Source organism: Rissa tridactyla, chromosome Z (assembly GCF_028500815.1).
Source record: "Rissa tridactyla isolate bRisTri1 chromosome Z, bRisTri1.patW.cur.20221130, whole genome shotgun sequence".
In the NCBI taxonomy this organism is placed as follows: Eukaryota; Metazoa; Chordata; class Aves; order Charadriiformes; family Laridae; genus Rissa; species Rissa tridactyla.
In genome coordinates, this window is record NC_071497.1 from 84,621,852 (window position 1) to 84,638,704 (window position 16,853).

At 45.0% G+C, this 16,853-nt stretch overlaps 1 protein-coding gene across 8 annotated transcripts in view; it reads right to left on the bottom strand.

Annotated features, from left to right (window-relative positions):
• Positions 1 to 16,853, bottom strand: part of LOC128903096 (dymeclin) — a 240,240-nt gene that overhangs the window by 124,771 nt on the left and 98,616 nt on the right. For all 8 annotated transcript variants that reach the window (XM_054187006.1, XM_054186999.1, XM_054187002.1 and 5 more), the window contains one exon: positions 9,789 to 9,914. In XM_054187006.1, the coding sequence (XP_054042981.1) occupies positions 9,789 to 9,914 (126 nt within the window). The remainder of the gene's footprint in view (positions 1 to 9,788; positions 9,915 to 16,853) is intronic.

A 16,853-nucleotide genomic window follows, 5' to 3' on the forward strand; every position in this document is an offset into this window, starting at 1 on the left:
AAAACTTTTTTTAAAAAATTATTCTCATAGGACTCCTCCTTTGGGGCGGAAAAGAAGCCACCACCTTCACATATCTGATTTTCTCGGTTCCCCCCAGTATGATGCCCCCACTAAGTGCCCGGTTGCCCAGGCTACCCATCACGGCCCTTGCTTTGTGATCCCTCCCACCACAGAGCACCCCAAGCCGAGCTCTGCATTGGGTACCATGGCTTTTCCCAGCGTTTGTGACTGGAGTATTGCTGACAAAAATCACAGTACTATTTAACACAAGGCGCTAGAGGATATCACATTTCCCTGAGTGTTATGTAGGATCCTACCGTAAGTAATACTTAATGGTCAAGCCATAATTACAGGTACATTTTATCAGAACTCTTAGTCAATAGATTCTAACGCAAAACCCAAGTGGAAAAAAAAAGAATCCTACGCAGCTTATTCTAGACAAGGGTATTCTCCATAAGTACTATACTTAAAAAGCCTTTCATTTTTTTAAACATTTTTTACCCTTCCAGGCTCTGCGAACTCCACATGCAGGTAACATTTCTTTCATTTACCTCCCACCCCTCGTTCTCACCTTAACGCTGCGTCTCTTGAAGCTCTTTCACAGTACGAGAGACATTTGAAATAGCATCTTAATTAGGATTCATCAAGCTCTCTCCTCCCTCACGTTATTCCTAGCATACCTGAAAGCTTCCCTTTCATGAAGTACTGCAGGGAAGATCGCATCTGAACGCTGAAAGATCTTGATGGCTTTTTGATGAACCTCCTCAAAAGGAGGAACCTCCTAAAAGGATTCTTACCCATTTATGCTTTGAAAATCATGCATACAAAGGCCTACGCGAGAAGAGGTACACCCCAAATATCATTATAGACTAGATATTCTAGAATTTAAAAAAAAAAAAAAATAAAAAATATAGTGACTGAAGGCATATTTGGTAGGCTCAGGAAATTCACGTTAGTAGGTAAGCTGATGAAGTTTGAGATGGAGAACTCATTTCCGTACCACATACGAAGAGATAAAACGTAAGTTCAGATCTTGAAAATAATAAAAAAACCCCCACAAAACGACAACATATTTCCCTTATCACATGCTACCTAGAACCTGGCGTTTTCCCAGCACCTTCCTATTTCCCAGAGGGGAGCTGACGTGAAGCCAATGACTATAAAATAATGGTGGGAAAACCACTGTTTAATAGCAGTGCAGCGCCAGCTACGGGGACAAACATCCCCGGTACGAGGCTCAAGTGTGACAATTTCTAGCAAACACCTTTTGCTAAAAGGACAGAAAAATCAGAACAGGGGGAAGAGACCTGAGATGCATTTAAGGGAAGAATGGTGAAGGCTGAGAAACAAATAGGAAATGTGCAATCACGGAATCTTCAGAGTTGGAAGGGACCTCTAGAGATCATCTAGTCCAACTCCCCTGCTAGAGCAGGGTTGCCCAGAGCACATCCCTCAGGGCTGCATCCAGGCGGGTCTTGAAAATCTCCAGAGAAGGGGACTCCACACCCTCCCTGGGCAGCCTGTTCCAGTGCTCTGTCACCCTCACCGTAAAGAAGTTTTTCCGTGTATTTGAACGGAACTTCCTATGTTCCAGCTTGTGCCCATTGCCCCTTGTCCTGTCACTGGGAACCATTGAAAAGAGCCTGGCTCCGTCCTCCTTAAACCCACCCTTTAGGTACTTGTAAACATTAATCAGGTCCCCCCTCAACCTTCTCTTCTCCAGGCTAAAGAGTCCCAGCTCTTTCAGCCTTTCCTCATCAGGGAGATGCTCCAGTCCCATAATCATCTTGGTTGCCCTACGCTGGACTCGCTCCAGTAGTTCCCTGTCCCTCTTGAACTGGGGAGCCCAAAACTGGACACAATACTCCAGTTGTGGCCTCACCAGTGCAGAGTAGAGGGGGAGAATGACCTCCCTTGACCCACTGGCCACACTCTTCCCTATGCAGCCCAGGATGCCATTGGCCTTCTTGGCGACAAGGGCACACTGCTGGCTCATGGATAATTTGCTGTCTACCAGGACCCCCAGGTCCTTCTCCTCAGAGCTGCTTCCCAGCATGTCCGCCCCTAACCTATACTGGTGCTTAGCATTCTTCCTCCCCAGGTGCAGGACCCTACACTTGCTTTTGTTGAACCTCATTTGGTTCTTCTCTGCCCAGCTCTCCAGCCTGTCCAGGTCACGCTGGATGGCAGCACGGCCCTCTGGAGTGTCGGCCACCCCTCCCAGCTTGGTATCATCAGCAAACTTGCTGAGGATACACTCTGTCCCCTCATCTAGGTCATTAATGAATATATTGAACAAAATTGGTCCAAGTATTGACCCCTGAGGGACACCACTGGTTACAGGCCTCCAACTGGACTCTGTGCCGCTGATCACAACCCTCTGGGTTCTGTCACTCAGCCAGCTCTCGATCCACCTCACTGTCACCTCGTCTAGCCCATACTTCCTCAGCTTCCTAATGAGGATGTTATGGGAGACAGTGTCAAAAGCCTTGCTAAGGTCAAGGTAGATGACATCTACGGCTCTCCCCTCATCCAGCCAACCCGTTATAAGATGTAATTTCCGATTGTAACAAGTCACTAATACTATTTGAGGACAAAGCGATGATGGTTTAAATGAAAGCAAGTCATCCAAGGAGCTTCAGTAAACAAGGGAAACTAGTCGGGATGGACAACACAGACAATTAACAGGAACAGGCTGAAGGACAATGAAAAAATCTACATGTGTTTTCACAAAACAGGCAACTGAAAAGTTCAAAAGCGGCTAATTGTGTAATTAATGGATCACGCATATGAACTTCAGTGCAAGAAGATACGCTGCTAGAGAACTTGGTCATCCCGAGGTCGCTAAGGATAAACCCCTGACCAGATACAGCAAGTTAATGGGTTCCTTCACAACTGCAAAATGTTAAAAATAAGTGTAGACAGTGACTTTGGTTGCGATTAATCAGCAGATTTCTTTAAAACAGCTTATTTACGACTACGTGAATACATCTGTTTTCAAGAGAAGATTTTACACAAAGAAAGACATGAACCATTTTGACAACAAAAAAAATACCTCAAGCCAAGCACTTGAACCTTCCAGAAGAAAAATACCCTATTATTTGAAGAACCGTATATGATCATTAAGTCATGCTTACAATCTGTAATATATAAATATAACAGGGATAAGTTGTGGTTGCACATTTCATTTCCTGACGTCTGAATGCTGGGAGTCAGGAAAATTGAACGTACTTTTAAAAACAAAATGCAACGATGAAAATGGGTAGTATAAAATGCTATTTGTTTTGACATCGCACACAATGGAAATCCAAAGCAATAGTACATAAAGGGAGATAGTTCCAGATGCTTTATTGGAAAGAAAGAATTTTACTCAATTTGCTCTAAAATGATACCCAAGGGTTGGTCTTTTCCTCCTCTCTGAGATAAAACACACTTATCCAACAAAAAAAGATCAACTTGCTGATTAAATCTCTTACAGTCTCTCATTTACGAGCAAAATCACAAAGTAACCTCCTCCCACAAGTAAATCAAGGCCCACGTTTCTTGCGGCGTTATTTTGTGGGACACATCCCTATGCTTTGCCAATCAAAGTGGAAGCTCCTTGACTCCCACTACGATGGAGCTCAGGAGTCCCAGGTCCCATCATGCGCTCTCTCACAAAGGTTGTCCCCATGGGACAGGAGGAATGGGACTGAAACATGCTAGATAACCTCAAGGAGGACCTTCAATGTCTCCAATCACATCTTCCTCATCCATCTGTTGTTCCCTTTGTTATGCACAAGCCTTCACCCTTCCCTTTTCCCCCCTCGCCACAGCTCATTCCCAGCTCCTTGCTGGGAATTCCTTCTCAGATCCTTCTCTTCCCGGCTTCCACTTCCCCCACCCACACCTTGCCCATCCCAGACTCTCATCACGAAGAAGTCTGACTTCACTTTCTCCAGCATTTTGTCACTCTGTTCCTACTCTGCCTCTTTTCTCATTTCTTTGCTCAGCAATCCCAAATCTTACCTCTTTCTTGTTTAATCCATATCTCACTCTCCCTCACTGCACCCATCCCATGTTCCTCATGAAGCCAAGCCACAGCCTCCCTCCAATTTCTCCTAATCATTGTCACATCAGGTTCCTGTTCCGATAGACTTTCTTCAGACATATAGATGTGGTGCTGAGGGACACGGTTTAGTGGTGGACTTGGCAGCGTTAGGTTTATGGTTGGACTCGATGATCCTAAAGGTCTTTTCCAACCTAAATGATTCTATGTGGCTTCAACCATGCAGTAACAGAAGCATCACTGGGAGGAAAGTCCCATCCCACAGGAGCTGGAAGAAGCACTGAGACAAGCTCCGGCTTGTCACTACATATCTCAACTGATACGTGCTCCCTGGGCAAGGGAGGATGCAAACAGCCCAGCTGGCTCTGGGAGCAGCTCTGCAGAAAGGGACCTGGGAGTCCTGGTGGGCAACAAGTTCCCCAGGAGCCAGCAATGTGCCCTTGTGACCAAGAAGGCCAACGGTCTCCTGGGGCGCATTAAAAAGAGCGTGGGCCAGTAGGTTGAGGGAAGTCATCCTTCCCCTCTGCTCTGCCCTGGGAGGCCACAGCTGGAGCACTGGGTCCAGTTCTGGGCTCCCCAGTTCCAGAAGGACAGGGAGCTGCTGGAGACAGTCCAGCCGAGGGCTACCAAGATAATCAAGGGCCTGGAGGGTCCCTCTGCTGAGGAAAGGCTGAGAGCCCTGGGGCTGGTCAGCCTGGAGAAGAGCAGACTGAGAGGGGATCCCATCAATGCTCAGCAATAGCTAAAGGGCGGGTAGCAAGAGGATGGGGCCAGACTCTTCTCAGTGGTGCCCGATGACAGGACAAGGGGCAACGGGCACAAACTGGAACATGGGAAATTCCATCTGAACTTCTTTTCCTTTGAGGGCGGCAGAGCCCTGGAAGAGGCTGCCCAGAGAGGCTGTGGAGTCTCCTTCTCTGGAGATATTGAAACCCTCCTGGATGGGTTCCTGTCCAACCTGCTCTGGGCAACCCTGCTTTGGCAGGGGGTTGGACTAGATGATCTCCAGAGGTCCCTTCCAACCCCTGCCAGTCTGGGATTCTGTGAAAATGAGAATATTCAATCACCATGGACATCAGGTCACCTCCGGCTACATGTCTGCTGTGCAGCTGGAAACAGATTGCTCCACATCCCTCAGAGAGTTATAATTTGGTCAAATACAGTCAGATTATCAGCAGCAGAGCCCTAGCACAAAGGCTACCTGCCAAATTTCAAATTCCTAATGCAAAACACGAAGTTACCCCAGCTTGTTAAATAACACATTGACAGTTGTAACCATGGCCAAGACATGTTCATGCCTTAGTCTGGCTCCAGAAATGGTCAATGGCTCTCACTGAAACTCTAAAAACACCAGCATTGGAAAATGGCATTCACTGAGACAACTATGCCTTGGAATAGTCCTCTTAAAAAAAAAAAAAATTAAACAACCCAAAAATTCAACGTTAAGAAGTTACACACCAGTCCCTGTCAGCTCTACTCTCCTCTCCCCCAAATTGAAGAAAGCAACCCTAGCAGGTAGGCAATGAAACACCTGTTTAAAAAACAACAACAGAAACCAGCACCATCCCTCCCTTGATTTTGGGTTTCAGAAGCACGAAACATGAAAGTACCCTAAATCTCAAAATCATCTACCTGTAATCAGTGCCACCATTTCAACAATCCCATTGGTTCGTAGATTAATACTAAGAAGGGGGGAAAAAAGGAAAACACAAAGCTCAGACGTGGGGTGGTCTTGCAAGAATAATTGAAAAAAAAAAATAAATGAAGAGGTTTTGATTAATTACTCTTTTTAAACACCAGGCTCCTGGACACCTACAACTCAGGGGGCAAGAACTACAGATGCAAAGAAGAGGAAGGAACTCGGTTCTATATATACCGAGGACTGAGATTCTCAGTTTCCTCCAACTTTGCTTGTGGGATATTTGTTAACGCAATAAAAGTAAACGCAGTCCAACTGTGATTTACAGTCTCTCGCTATTTACTACAGCATAAAGTACTACAGATTACTGCTACGTAAAGAACTAGATGATGTTATTTTGACATCCGACGTCATTTTATTTGCGATTTCATAAATCAAAGAAGAAAAATCAGAAATGCTTTTCCCCTTTAGGGAATTCTTGCATTCGCTCGTTTACTCTGCATTCATTTTAAACAAAACAAAACAAAACAAAACGTTTCAGCAGTCAAAAAGAGCTTCTGTGGTTTCCTGAGCTTTTTTACCAGTCGGTATAATCCCAAGATTTATAAAACTGTGTGCTTACTAAAATTAATCTTAAAAAAAAAATTATCAAGAAATAAATGTGGGTTAAATACCACAAAGGAAAATAGCCCATAAATGGACCACGCAGTCACGTTTCTTATAAGAACCGTACCCAGGATACACAGCAGCAGAGAGAAAAACAGCTTGACCTAAAATACATCAAATCCCTTTTTTTTTTTCCTACTTTCCCCAAGCGATGGGGAAAAAAAAAAATTAATCCCGCCGTAATTGCTACAATTTGATAAATATTTGCAGCGAATAAGAGTTTCATTCCAATTGTGTAACGGACGCTAAATGTTTTTACAGAAGTTTACAGATGTTTTTACAGAATTTTACAGAAATACCTGTACAGCTTTCCTTGACTCCATTCATTTAACACCCTTCCAGCCTTTGGGCGACGTGGGGTTAATATTTAAGAAAGTATGAGACTAATTTCTTACTTCAGACTGGAGTTTTTGAATAGTAACTTGCTCGTTCGTCCCTTGAAACATCACTTTAAATAATTCAAAAAGATGGATACCGGGAAGTGATTTATCAGTATGATTTTCAAGCCTTTTTCCAAAGTGGGGCACTAACCACACTTTTATTCCCTATCACGGGATCTGTAGGAACCCGCTACCCACATATCCATTCCCCAACAGTTCACAAGACAAGATGCAATGCTCATATTTGTATTTTGATATCCACATCCCTCTGTAAAGTTCGGGAACGCCGTAGATCGAGCAGATGAAGAAGGTAACTTGCTACTTTTTTCAAGTATAACAGAATGTGGGTTTTCTATAGATAAGGAATCCTTTCTAGAAAGAATACTTCGGAGTTGGTATCACAGTCCTCAACTCTCCTGTCTACATCTCCCCCTCTACTCTGCTCTCATGAGACCCCACCCGGAGTACTGCGTCCAGCTCTGGAACCCTCAGCACAAGAAGGACATGGAGCTGTTGGAGCGGGGTCACAGGAGGGTCACGAAGATGATCCGAGGGCTGGAGCACCTCTCCTATGAAGACAGGCTGAGAGAGTTGGGATTGTTCAGCCTGGAGAAAAAAAAGGCTCCAGGGAGACCTTACAGCGGCCTTCCAGTACCTGAAGGGGGCTACAGGAAAGCTGGGGAGGGGCTGTTTGCAAGGGCATGTAGCGCTAGGACGAGGGGCAATGGCTTTAAACTAGAGCAGGGCAGGTTTCGATTAGACATTAGGAAGGAGTTCTTTCCAATGAGGGTGGTGAGACACTGGCCCAGGTTGCCCAGAGAGGTGGTGGAGGCCCCATCCCTGGAGACATTCAAGGCCAGGCTTGCTGAGGCTCTGAGCAACCTGATCTAGCTGAAGATGTCCCTGCTCACTGCAGGGGGGTTGGACTAGATGGCCTTTAGAGGTCCCTTCCAACCCAACACATTCTATGATTCTATGATCATGGTTTATATAGGCAACTTTTGGAGCGCACAGTTGAAGTTCTCAATAAGAGGAGACCTTTTCTTGCTCCATCACTGCATCCAATCCATCCATGTGACACCAAGAGCAGAGGGGAAAGAAAAAACCTTCAAATTCAATAAGAAAAGTACCACAAGGATGAAAAAGCATCTGCTTTGCCGCCAAGTTGGCGCTCTCCTTCAGAGTGAAACATGCCCCCATCCACCAAAGGATGGAGAAAAGGGTAAGGGAAAGAATAGTAGGGAATAGAGGAGAAAAGGAGGAAGAATTAAGGCTATTCCACATCTACCTTCTGCAATGTCATAGTACTCCATTGGCTTTTGATGGTAAAAGTTTCCATTTTCACAGCTTTTTCTGCAGCGGGGCTGACAGAAGAAGCTCACGTAGACGGGCCTGCAGGCTCAGGCACTTCACAGTCACCTCTCATTATCCAGCCAAGAAGCAAAACCACCGAAACTCTGGCCATGTACCGCTATTAATGAATGGATGCTTCTCTCCGGACACCACGGAGTGAGAAAACACAACCACAGAGTAAAAGAAAGCAGCAGTTAGTGAAAGTCGGGATTAATAGCAAACATTAAGTCAAGGAGATGGAAGAAGGAAAGGCAGGACTGAGAAAATCAGTGCAGGGCAAAAGGAACAAAGTGAGGGTTTGGTTTTGTTTTTATTTAAATGGAAGTAGGAAACTACTATCCACATTGCACAGAAAACACTACAAGTATTTGGGCAGGGTTAGCTGCAAAGGCAAGAATTAAACGGGACAAGAAAACTTGATTGATGTTTTCGTTCCACAGCTAGAGCCTCATTAACAATTGTAGGGAAATCTTCCACTTCTACTTATCCGGTAAGGAATTTATTGAAAAGACCATGTGTAAAGCCTTTAAAATGAATGAAGAATGATGGGGGAAGAGACCGGGGCAGGAGTGAAGCCTTGTCTGCTGTGCTCTAACATTCAACAAGCTCTATTTATGAGAGCAGATAAATGACTTAGTGATACGGAACCCAAAAATACCCATCACACACGTACGGTGTGGATATTTAGGTTCAAGGTACATGAAGGTGAGACGGACAAAAGCTTCAGGAAAACGTTGTTTCAACCACCTGCAAAGTTGATGCTCCTCCTAAAAGCTGCTTCCCAAAAGGTACTCCCAGGGAATTACATATAAGCATCATCTCCTTCTTGCTTCTTAACATACACAGCCATAGGAAATAATCTGAAATTTCAGAGAGTAAATATTCTAATGCTTGGCACCAAGAAAAAAAATGCCAGCTCCCTCCAAAACAGGCTGGAAATTTCCCTGGAAGAACAGCTCTGTTTAGATACCTTGACACTTGCTTCCAGCTTTTTGCATTTCATTAATTTCACGTAACCCCAAAAGAGAGTTTCCGCACTCCAGTCAAAAAATTAAATAAAATCGGTGCAGGTACCTTCTGCATTATCACAGCTTTAGAAGCCAGGAAACTAGAACATAATTATCCAAGGTATTCTCCAGCACAGACGGTGAAGGCCCATCAAAGCTGGTCAAAATTTGGATCATATTATACGGGCAACATAAAATAGATATTAATCTAGCAGAAAGACAGAGAAAGAAATGCCAAGTAAGGAAGTAACATTCAGCCTGGAAAATAAAAGTCCAACTAAAAGTTCCTCTCAGCTGCATCAAACCGGTTAAGCAAAGGTTTTCAAGAGAAATAAAAAAGGTTTTTCTCTGTTCTGGTCCCTCCACTTCCATGGCAAACACTCAGCATCTTTGAGGCAGCCTGCCCGGCTATTACTATGTTAATTTGCAACAGGAAACACCAAAAAAAAGGACAGAAAAAGAGGTATATGCGGCATCTCCCCTCCGAGAGGGAGCACCTTTGTTCACTTTACTCAGAAAATGACTCTTCTAACTGCAGGGTACTAGTCCTTACGGAAGAAATACGTATATGCCACCAAATTTGGATGAACACAGCTTCTGCTGAGAAAACTGATATACAGATTTGTCTTCGGGAAAAAATAACTATTCAAATGATTTTTGGAGCTGAAGAATTAGTCACCAAAACAACAACTCACCACTTCATGAATGGATCGGTTGAAGCCATCATCCTCTGTAAGGATCAGCAAGATGATAAGAGCCATGTATACGTGGTGTGAATTCCTTTCTTCAACGTGATACAGAATTTCAAGAATTGGCAGAACCTTTAGGGAAGGCAAAAACGTGTGCATTACTTTAGTCTTCAAATACCTCAGACAATAAAGAGAGGAGACTCTAAACCTCCCGTGTATCACTCTGCCCTTAACAATATCATAGCAATTCCTCCCTCTTGAAATAACCACCCCTAAATAGTGACGTACAGCGTTGAAACACCTTCCATCTGTTTTATTCTGTCTCCACAAGAAAGTCTAAACAAATTCTTTCTTGTGGTCAGACAAGGAATTTCAATTCCTAATAAATGAGATTTCCAGCCATACCAGTTACCATCAGCTCTGAAAGCTTTAGTTCCCCTCTAGACTACGGGAAAATAAAACTGTTAAATAAGATTTTCACCAGTTCAAGCAGGAAAACAATTGTTCCTCATCGTTTGTGCTACCACAACCCTGGTCTGAAAGGACTTTCATCATCAAATACAGCCAGGCGTATTGGAGCTGAGGTGCACAGAGGCATTTTGAGACCTGAAACTCAAATCCCATTTTGGTGTGCGGAGGTAAACCCAGCGAAAGAACCAGTTTGGGTTGGATTGAGACTAGAAAAGGCCTGTTTTTCCAATTCTAGACAAGCTGCAGCCAAAGAGAGCTGACATTAGGATGAGAGTTCAGCCCGAGGTCTTGCAACATTTCCACCAGGATGAACAGCTTAAGCCAAAGTCTTGCAATAATAATGGAAATGAGATTTCATTGCAACAGCAGGCATACCTGAATGCTAGTCTAAAGTTAATCCAGATGCAAACGTTGTCTCTCTACCAACTGAAAATTAGCTTTCCACTGGCTCAGTACAACGTGGCTTCCCCGGGCTGCAGAAATAGACCTAAATCGCAAAATACCCTGGAAAAAGGAACTGGAGAAAACTCTCAATTCCAAGATAGCGGATGAGATGTAGAATCCGTTCCAAGAAGCTTCTAGACACCTAAAGACTCGCTGTTTTTCAAAACAGGCTGAGTGGAGCAGGATGAATCATGTGAAACCTATTCTGGTGAGCAGCCAGGACACCGAGTGCTTCACAAGCCTCTGAAGTTACCAGAATGTTCTCTTACCATCCACCAGTCCCAAAACAGTTGGAACATATTAAAAAAAAGCCCACACAACAGTTTCTCTTAAAACCAATGGGATTGATCTAAATGCTGTAGGCCACAAAACCTTTCGACAGATGCTTTGGCCAGGGTCAGGACAATACCACAACAAAAGCAGAGGGGAAAAAATAATTACACATTGCAAACAGCCTCCCTTTATCATTTCAAAGCATCCTCCACAAACCTCTCTCCTCAGTTAAAACTGGAGCCGATGCCTTTTTATGTGAATGTAGGTCTTGAGAGTAAAGACCAAGTTTTCTGAGAAGATCTAGTTAACATACAGCAAAACCCCTCAGACCTTTTCTTTGGATGGGGGAAAAGAGAGACAACCATCCTCACTGCATTAGTCCACTGTTCAAACTATTTCCATCCCCAATATTTTTAAGTGCACCCTCAGCAAGTTTGCCGAGGACACCAAGCTGTGTGGCACGGTTAACGCACTGGAGGGCCCACCTCTCCAGCCTGCCCAGGTCCCACGCGAACCTCATGGAGTTCAACCAGGCCAAGGGCAAGGTCCTGCACCTGGGTCAGGGCAATCCCAAGCACAAATCCAGGTTGGGCGGAGAATGGATGGAGAGCAGCCCTGAGGAGAAGGACTTGGGGGTGTTGGCGGATGAGAAGCTCAACACGACCCAGCAATGTGCGCTGGCAGCCCAGAAACCCCCCCAGCAGCCTGGGCTGCATCCCCAGCAGCGTGGGCAGCAGGGCGAGGGGGGGGATTCTGCCCCTCTGCTCCGCTCGGGGGAGACCCCCCTGCAGTGCTGCCTCCAGCTCTGGGGCACCGACAGCAGAAGGACACGGAGCTGTTGGAGCAGGGCCACAGGAGGCCCCGGAGATGCTGGGAGGGCTGGAGCCCCTCTGCTGGGAGGACAGGCTGAGAGAGCTGGGGGGGTTCAGCCTGGAGAAGAGAAGGCTCCGCGGAGACCTTCCAGCCCCTTCCAGTCCCTCAAGGGGCTCCAGGAAAGCTGGGGAGGGACTCTGGAGCAGGGAGGGGAGCCATGGGACGAGGGGGAATGGTTTTAAACTGGAAGAGGGGAGATTGAGATGGGATATTGGGAAGAAACTCTTTGGTGTGAGGGTGGTGAGCCCCTGGCCCAGGTTGCCCAGAGAAGCTGTGGCTGCCCCATCCCTGGAGGGGTTCAAGGCCAGGTTGGCCGGGGCTTGGAGCAACCTGGGCTGGTGGGAGGTGTCCCTGCCCAGGGCAGGGGGGTTGGAACTAGATGATCTTTGAGGTCTCTTCCAACCCAAACCATTTATGATTCTATGAAAAAGTGTATTTGTTTTCCTTAAGTGCTCCAAGACCTAAAAGCGTGTTGCTACAAACAACATTACAAACAGGTACCTTGATTCTGAGACATTATAGGCATTTCTGTCTCAGCCCATATGTGAAAGTACTCTTACTAAAATTTCATATTAGCTACTGAAATCACTCTCACTCAGGAGCGATTTGTCTCTCCAGATCACTGCGTTCAGTCTTCCTGCCCCAAACACCCCTTGAACGTTTTTGCACCCTCCTCTTTCCCCACCCCGCCACGCTTTCCCTTCCGCTCCTCTTTCAGACCTCTCTCCAGCTACGTACCAGATCAAACTCCAGGAGGCAAATGGCAACTTCACTCTCTCTATTTCCCATTTCCAGGTGAAAACTGAACCAATTCATACAGTTTCTATAACCCTCCCTCCTCCAAAAGCTTTTTGCCTTTGTGTACTGATTGCCGAGATACACACAGCTTTAGGGTAAGTCTTACAGTTCTTAGAACAAAAACTGTTTGACGAGCCACCACTTAAATAAAAGAGTTAGGATACGAGATTAAATTAAGATTTTAATTATATTAAAATTTATCTGGAACCGTAAAATGCATTTCTTGCACTTCTGCGTTACACATGTAAATTAAAACTTTTGTATCTATCTGCTTAAGCAACGGCATTGTCCAGCCGCGTACTGAGAATCCAATAAGCACTTCTTTTTGTATTGCTGGCCTTTTATTTATAGTCATTAAATTATAATTTCTGGACTACTACTACCACTCCTCCATCAGGAGCAGCTTTTAACTGGCAAGACACCACCATCAAAAAGTTACTTTTAAAGCCGAAAACAAGGGGGAGGTAAAAACAGACACTGAAAATCGCAGGTGCTGTATTCGGTCCAAGGTCAGGAACAGGTTCCCCGGCAAAGGGGTTTAAAATAGCTTGTCTTTAGTATGTAACAAAATACAAGACCGCAGAGCCCCACGAGTAACCTGCTTAAGCCAAATTTATGCTCCAGGAAAAAATATTCTGTACCATCGGTTGATATAAATACATCGGCGTATACATTATTTCGGTCCAGTCAAGCTGAGCAGCAAGAAAATATCAACTCAGCAGCCAAAATGAAAATATTCAACAGAAGGAGCTTATTTCTTACTGGCAGGTCTCTCGGTGGCATTTTTACCTGCAATACGGGTGTTAACTGCTCTTTCAAACAGAAAAAAGGCTCAACACTTTCCCATCCACAGACCACGACACCACGCTTATGCAAAAACTTGCTCACTGACCCCCGTTTCACCAGTCTCACCACCTCCTGGAGAATCCTTGCCAAGTGTTTTCAATAAGGCGGCCAAATTCCAGCTGTGAACATCCCTGAGAGCATCAGATACTGAACTTCATTATTTTATAAAATGATACAAAGTGGCGTGCTGTAAATTATGGAAGACACACAAACATCCCGTTCATTCGACCAAGCAGACGCAGTGTAAGAGCAAAAAAGATGCACTGCTGTACTAATGATAAAGTACTATAAAGCACAACAGAAGATGAAGGTATTTCTATATAAACGACAGAAGGAGATTGATACAGGAATGAAGAAGCAAGCCAAGACGTTATCTATTAAAACAGTTAAAAAAAACCCACACGCTGAATCAATTTATAAATTAAGCTGAAGCAAAGAGACATTTCAAAAGCCCCTAGGAAATGTCCCAGAACATCTGCCAGCGATGCTTCCCGGGCACCAAACCCGAGAAGAATTAATTTAAAAGAGGGGAAAACACAACAAACGTGATGCACTGAGTGCAGCGAAACAGGAACAACCTGCAAAAGCCCTAAAAGTTGTAAGATGAGCACTCAGCTGAGCTGAGCTCTCCCATAGCACAAACCCTTATCCTTCTACCCAACTGGATGAAGAGGACACTGATTTATGCCATATTCCTCTAAAAAGTCATCCACCTTCATTCAAAGATATCCGTAAAGAGCACTGTTTTGCCTCCAAATCAACTACCTGAACTGTTTTCCTCCTGTATCTCTTAGGTTGTGGGATTCGATCTCCAGGCTTTAGTTCTTATCACACTTCCGCAAGTGGAGAGTCTTTTCCACTGGAGTCTTTCCCCTTGCGAAGGCACGTACCCATCCTGACGCTTCTTCAAGCTCTTTCTGACCAACCAAGCTAAGTCAGCTTTCTACAATTTTATTGTTCATTTTAAAGCAAAAAAACCCGTTTCTTGACACTCTCTCCATTTTTCAGGAGTCTATAAATATTCTTATGAGTTATGGTACTGCGACACCACAGAATCATAGAATCAAAGAATTATAGAATCATAGGGTTGGAAGGGACCTCTGGAGATCATCTAGTCCAACCCCCTGCCAGAGCAGGGTCACCCAGAGCAGGTGGCACAGGAACACGTCCAGGCGGATTTGGAATATCTCCGGAGAAGGAGACTCCACAGCCTCTCTGGGCAGCCTCTTCCAGGGCTCTGAAACCCTCAAAGGAAAGAAGTTCCTCCTCATGTTTAGAAGGAACTTCCTATGCTCAAGTTTGTGCCCATTACCTCTTGTCCTGTCCCTGGGCACCACTGAAAAGAGCCCGGCCCCATCCTCCTGACATGTACCCTTTAAATATTTATAAGCGTTGATAAGATCCCCCCTCAGCCTGCTTTTTTCCAGACTGAAGAGACCCAAATCCCTCAGCCTTTCTTCGTAAGAGAGATGTTCCAGTCCCCTCATCATCTTGGTAGCCCTTTGCTGTCCCCTCTCCAGCAGTTCCCTGTCCCTCTTGAGCTGGGGAGCCCAGAACTGGACCCAGTGCTCCAGCTGTGGCCTCCCCAGGGCAGAGCAGAGGGGGAGGATGACCTCCCTCCACCTGCTGGCCACACTCTTCTTGATGCACCAGATGACGGTTGGACTCGATGATCTGAAACGTCCCTTCCAAACTGGACAATTCTACGATTCTATGTTCGCACCACTCTTGCAGTTGCCATATAGGGAAGGAAACAGAATGGCCTAGGTTGGAAGGGACGTTTCAGATCATCGAGTCCAACCATCAACCTAACTCCGACAAAAAACATCACTAAACCATGTCCCTCAGCACCACGTCTGCCCGTCTTATAAATACCTCCAGGGCAATAACCATCTCCCTCATCTCACTTACAAGCCCAAGACGGAATTCACCTTTTTCCACCACAGAGCTGTAATTAGGAGATGACGACTTCTTTGTCCAGTAACCCTCCCAACCCCTCAATCCTTTCTCTGTCTGGCTCAGCCCGTGTTACTTCGCAATTAAAACTGCTCTTCTCAGTTGGCCACTGCTCATCCGGGCCTACTAGCCCACTAAAAACAAGAGGATTGGACAAAGATGGCAGTAACGTCTCAGTAGCGATGACAAAAAGCAACAGCGTGCACGCAGAGTAAAACCAGAGCAGACAGTTTCAAATTTTGCTCTTAAAAAAAAAATAAATCAAACCCGCTGATGACTTTTCAGTGATGCTCTTCTCCATTTTCTCAGCTTTTCCCACAAAGTACTCAATGCTGCTGATTTTTTCTGGGATTTTCTGATTTTTTTTTTTTTTTTTTTTTTTTTGTTCTTTGAGGGGGAGGAAAGAGAGGTGATAATATAGGAAAATATCCCACATCGCAAAGCATCCGAGTACCTGCATCCGGAGTTGCTTTGACACACGGACCTCGTGCTTTTTCTGCAAGTTTTACAATATATCAGACATCATAATTATAAAACAATGCACACGCCTAACCTTTATTTTCTCTCAGGCTCAAGTAAACTGACATGGTTAGCAGCTGTGAAACGTGTCATATCGCATACTAACAGCCCAGAAAATTAAATACGACCATTTGTTCGCAGAATTCACGCAAAACGACTCAGCCCTCACCTAAATCATCTGCAGCGGACTACACAGGAGTTCAGCCTGGAATCAATTCAATACCAGCCATCTCACCCGAGTTTGCCAACGGCCGTGTCTATCAACTCCGAGTTTCGCAATACATCTGCTAGAAGTTGGACCGAGACCAAACTCCTTCCATATCTGCCATCAAACAGGCACGGGATCTAATTATCTGGCAAGATTTCAACTATTAGGATGGAAAGGGTTCTCCATTCCGTTACCAATTCCCCTAGACAGCCATTATCTTATTAAAGGAACGCTTTTTAATAAGTGAGGTTTGTTAAAGCGGTTTGGGACATTACTAAACGTAGCGGGGAGCACAAGCTAATTTATAACCTACAAAAACTGTTACCAGGTGTCTGTTCTATTGGCCATTAACCACAATCCTATTTAAAGCAGTTAAAAAGCGGCTATAGTTGCATTTCTATAAAATCTGTCAGCTGCTCCTCGAGGAGTTTCAGCCTCAGGTCAACCCTGGAAGACATTTGGCATATCAGTCGAGTTACAGCTCATTTTCTTAACTGTTATCCCTGTACGCACACAGTAAGCTTGCGTAACTTTTTGGCCTGAACATCTGAAAAAGGAAAACAAACTAATGAATAGAATGATATCCGCTACCAGTTTCTTTACGCCATGCCCAGAGGTCAGCAGGTTTGACCTGGATCGGACGGTGGGACCGAGAAAGATGGAATCAAAGACAGCCCGGTAGC